The sequence below is a fragment of the Nicotiana tomentosiformis genome, chromosome 1 (genome assembly GCF_000390325.3).
Source record: "Nicotiana tomentosiformis chromosome 1, ASM39032v3, whole genome shotgun sequence".
NCBI lineage: Eukaryota > Viridiplantae > Streptophyta > Magnoliopsida > Solanales > Solanaceae > Nicotiana > Nicotiana tomentosiformis.
Genome location: NC_090812.1, coordinates 110,610,250 through 110,614,024, shown reverse-complemented (window position 1 = coordinate 110,614,024; position 3,775 = coordinate 110,610,250). Strand labels below are relative to the sequence as shown.

Below are 3,775 nucleotides of genomic sequence, written 5' to 3'. Positions count from 1 at the left end.
ACTTTCATCATCAATGAGCTTCATTCTCTAGGAGAGATTATCCCAAGGAACAAACTGGTCAAAAAACTAGTCAGTGTGTTACCTGGTTCATGAGAGAGCAAAGTCAATGCTATCACGGAAGCTAAAGATCTGCAAAAGTTGACGATTGACAAACTTATTGGAAATCCGAAGACTTACGAAATGAAGAAGAAGAAATATCATGAAAGAAGATAACCAAAAAAGGAGAAGAACCTAGTTGTCAAGGCAGACAACAGTGACTCTAGTGGTGATGATGCTGACATGGCCTATCTTACACGGAGATTTCAGAAAATGGTTCGTAGAAATGGAGGCATTCCCAAAAAGGACAGCTCTAGCAGAAACACAAAGGTTATGACTATTGTCACAAATATAAGAAGACGGGACGTTTCATCAAAGATTTTCCTCTCCACAAGCAGGACCATTACAAGCACAACATAGGCAATACGGCTAAGAGAAACCTGATCCCCAACAAAAAATTTAAGAGAAGAGATGCCACTGATAACGTTGTAAAACAAGCTCTTGCTGCATAGGGAGATTTCTCTAGTGAATCTGAGGATGATGAACAAGGAAACACCTCCATAATGGCCATTGAAAGCGAAGTAACACAATATGACTCCATATTTTCCCTGATGGCAAAATCTGATGATGATGACGATGAGGTAAACTTTCTAGACGTTCAAAGAAATTTGAAGTCTTATTCTCAAAAGAAGCTGAGATCTTTAGCTAATGTCTTAGTTGATGTTTACCACAATATCATCAATGATAAAAATGCTTTAACTGAGAAAATAAGAGAAATAGAACATGAGAGAGATGATTTACTAGTCATAGTTGTTGATTTGAAAGAAACAATAAAAGAGTTAAAGAAAGAAAAAGATGTTCTAACTGAGAGAATTGGAGAGATAGGACATGAGAAAGATGACTTGTTAGTAGTAGTCGTGGATCTGAAGGAGACAATAGAGGATTTTAAAAAGGAAAATAATTCTGTAAAAATTTCAATGAAAAATTGCATTAACTCTTCAAAAGGAATGGAAGTGACGAGTGAGGAACACCTTAAGATTGAAAATGAACTCAAAAAGGCAAAATTGAGTCTTTGTGCTGAACTTGAAAGAAATAAAACACTTCAGGAAGATCTAAGTAGGGTTTAAAATGACTTAGATAAATCTTTAAAGTGGACATGGTCCTCTAAGACAATCACTTCCATATATATAAAAGTAATGGGGGGAACAGGCAGGGAATTGGGTTTCAAAAAGAAAAGGCTCCCTACAACCCACATAGAAAGTATGTTATTGTGTCTGATAACTGGATTTGCACCCACTGTGGCAACACTGGCCATTTCAAAGATTCTTGTAAAGCAAGGTTTTAGTCCCAACAAAAAAGTTTTTGTTGAAAACGTATCTACTACTAAGGAACCTGGTTCTCTCAAAAAGAAATGTGTGATGTCTGCTTGGACAAAAAGAAGTTTAATTCGCCCCTTTCCTCATTACAAGGAATCCAAACTTGTTTGGGTTCCTAAGTCTAATCTCTGATTTCATTGTGCAGGCAGCAGTGAAAAGAAACATCCAAATATGGTACATGGATAGTGGCTTATCCAAACATATGACTGGAAATACTGATGATTTCCTTTCACTCAAAGCCCTGCAAAGTGGGAGTGTGTCCTTTGAAAATGGCAAAAAAGGATACATTCTGGGAGTTGGAAAAATTGGGAATACACTCACTCATTCAATTGAAAATATATATTATGTGAATGGCTTGAAATACAGCTTGCTGAGTATCTCTCAAATCTGTGAAAAAGGAAACAAAGTGGAGTTCTTATCAAAGTCGTGCACTATCACCAATCTTGTATATGGTGAAGTAGTTCTGATGGCAAAAAGATTTTGAAACTTATATGTTGTATACTTTGAGTCTATGAACAGTGGCGATCTTACATGTTTGAGTGTTGCTGATAATGATGTTGAACAGTGGCACAGAAGATTGGGACATTCAAGCTTTTCTCTGTTGAACAAGCTGATCAAGAAGGACCCGGTTCGTGAGCTGCCGAAGTCAAAGTTCAAAGATCACAAGGTGTGTGATGCATGTGTGAAAGGGAAACAAGTCAGATCCTCATTCAAGCCAAAGAAGGAAGTAAGCACCTCAAGGCCACTGGATCTTCTCCATATGGATCTGTGTGGACCTATGAGGATGCCCAACAGAGGAGAAAATAAGTACATCTTCGTTATTGTTGATGACTATTCCAGATTCACATAGACCTTGTTCCTCAGAACCAAGGATGAAACCTTTCATGTCTTTGTTGTCTTTGTGAAGCAGATTCAAGTGAAGATTAGCCATAATGTTGTGAGCATAAGATCTGATCATGGTACCGAGTTTGACAATGCAAAATTTCATGAATTCTGTGCTTAAATGGTATAAGTCATAATTTTTCGGCTCCCAGAACACCCCAAAGAAATGGTGTTGTGGAGAGAAAAAATAGGACTCGTGAAGATATGGAAAGGACGATGTTAATTGACAGTGGCGTACCAAGGAGCTTTTGGGCTGAGGCAGTGAACACTACCTGCTATATGATAAACATGTTCATGATAAGGTCTCTCCTAAACAAGACCCCGTATGAATTGCTAAACGGTAGAAAACCAAAGCTGACTTACCTGAGAGCATTTAGTTGCAAGTGTTTTGTTCTCAATAATGGTAAGGAAGCGTTGGAAAAATTTGAAGCTAAAAGTGATGAGGGAATTTTTCTTGGCTATTCTTCACAAAGTAAAGCATACAAGTTCTAATACAAAAGGACTCAATGCGAAAAAGAAAATATACATGTAATTTTTGATGAATCACACCACTCATGTAGGAAGGATTCACATGATAAAAATGATCAAGATGGGGAATATTCAAAGGTCCATGGAGAGGTCATTGATATGGTAAACGGGAAGGCAGATCTAATGAGTTAGGTCAAGGAATCTAGTGAAGAGGATGCAACAGAACATCTAGTTGATTTAGAGGAACCTGGTCCCTCCATTAAAGCAATTGAAGCTGAAAATAGAGTTGTTGATGTTGTGCTAGGCACCCCTGATGCTGAGCAACCCCTGATGCTGAGCAGAGAAGTGGTACTTACACTTCCATGGATGATAATGATGGGTCTCACATGGCGGAACCTGGTCCCTCACACCCTGAGACTCAGGTGTCTAACTGGAAGCACAAAAGCTCACATCTTCTCCAAAATGTAATCACCCCTCTCGATTCAGGAATTCAGACTAGATCAAAGACAAGAAACATGTTTGCTTTCTCGGCTTTCCTGTCTCAAATTGAGCTAAATAATATCAAGGAGCCATTGAAAGATGCTGATTGGATTGCTGCTATACAAGAAGAGCTTCATCAATTTGAGAGGAACAATGTGTGGCACCTGGTTCCTCGGCCTTCAGATAGAATTTTTATTGGAACTACATGGGTATTCAAAAACAAGCTTGATGAGTTTGGTAATACAATAAGAAATAAAGCCAGGTTGGTGGTTCAAGGTAATAATCAAGAGGAAGGAATTGATTATGATGAAACTTTTGCTCCAGTTGCAAGAATGGAAGCCATCAAAATTCTTATTGCTTTTGCATCTCATATGGAATTCAAATTGTTCCAAATGGTTGTTAAAAGAGCATTTCTAAATAGATATTTGAAGGAAGAAGTTTTTGTCAAACAACCATATGGTTATGAATGCCATGATCATCCTGAACATGTATTCAAGCTTGACAAGGCCTTATATGGATTAAAGCAGCCCCCG

The 3,775-nt window shown here is 38.1% G+C and overlaps 1 protein-coding gene across 1 annotated transcript; it reads left to right on the top strand.

Moving 5' to 3' along the window:
* Positions 1 to 279: 279 nt before the first annotated feature.
* Positions 280 to 1,163, top strand: LOC138908696 (uncharacterized). Its single transcript, XM_070199381.1, has 2 exons — positions 280 to 366; positions 549 to 1,163. The coding sequence occupies exons 1-2, from the start codon at positions 280 to 282 to the stop codon at positions 1,161 to 1,163; spliced, it is 702 nt and encodes a 233-aa protein (XP_070055482.1).
* Positions 1,164 to 3,775: the final 2,612 nt, after the last annotated feature.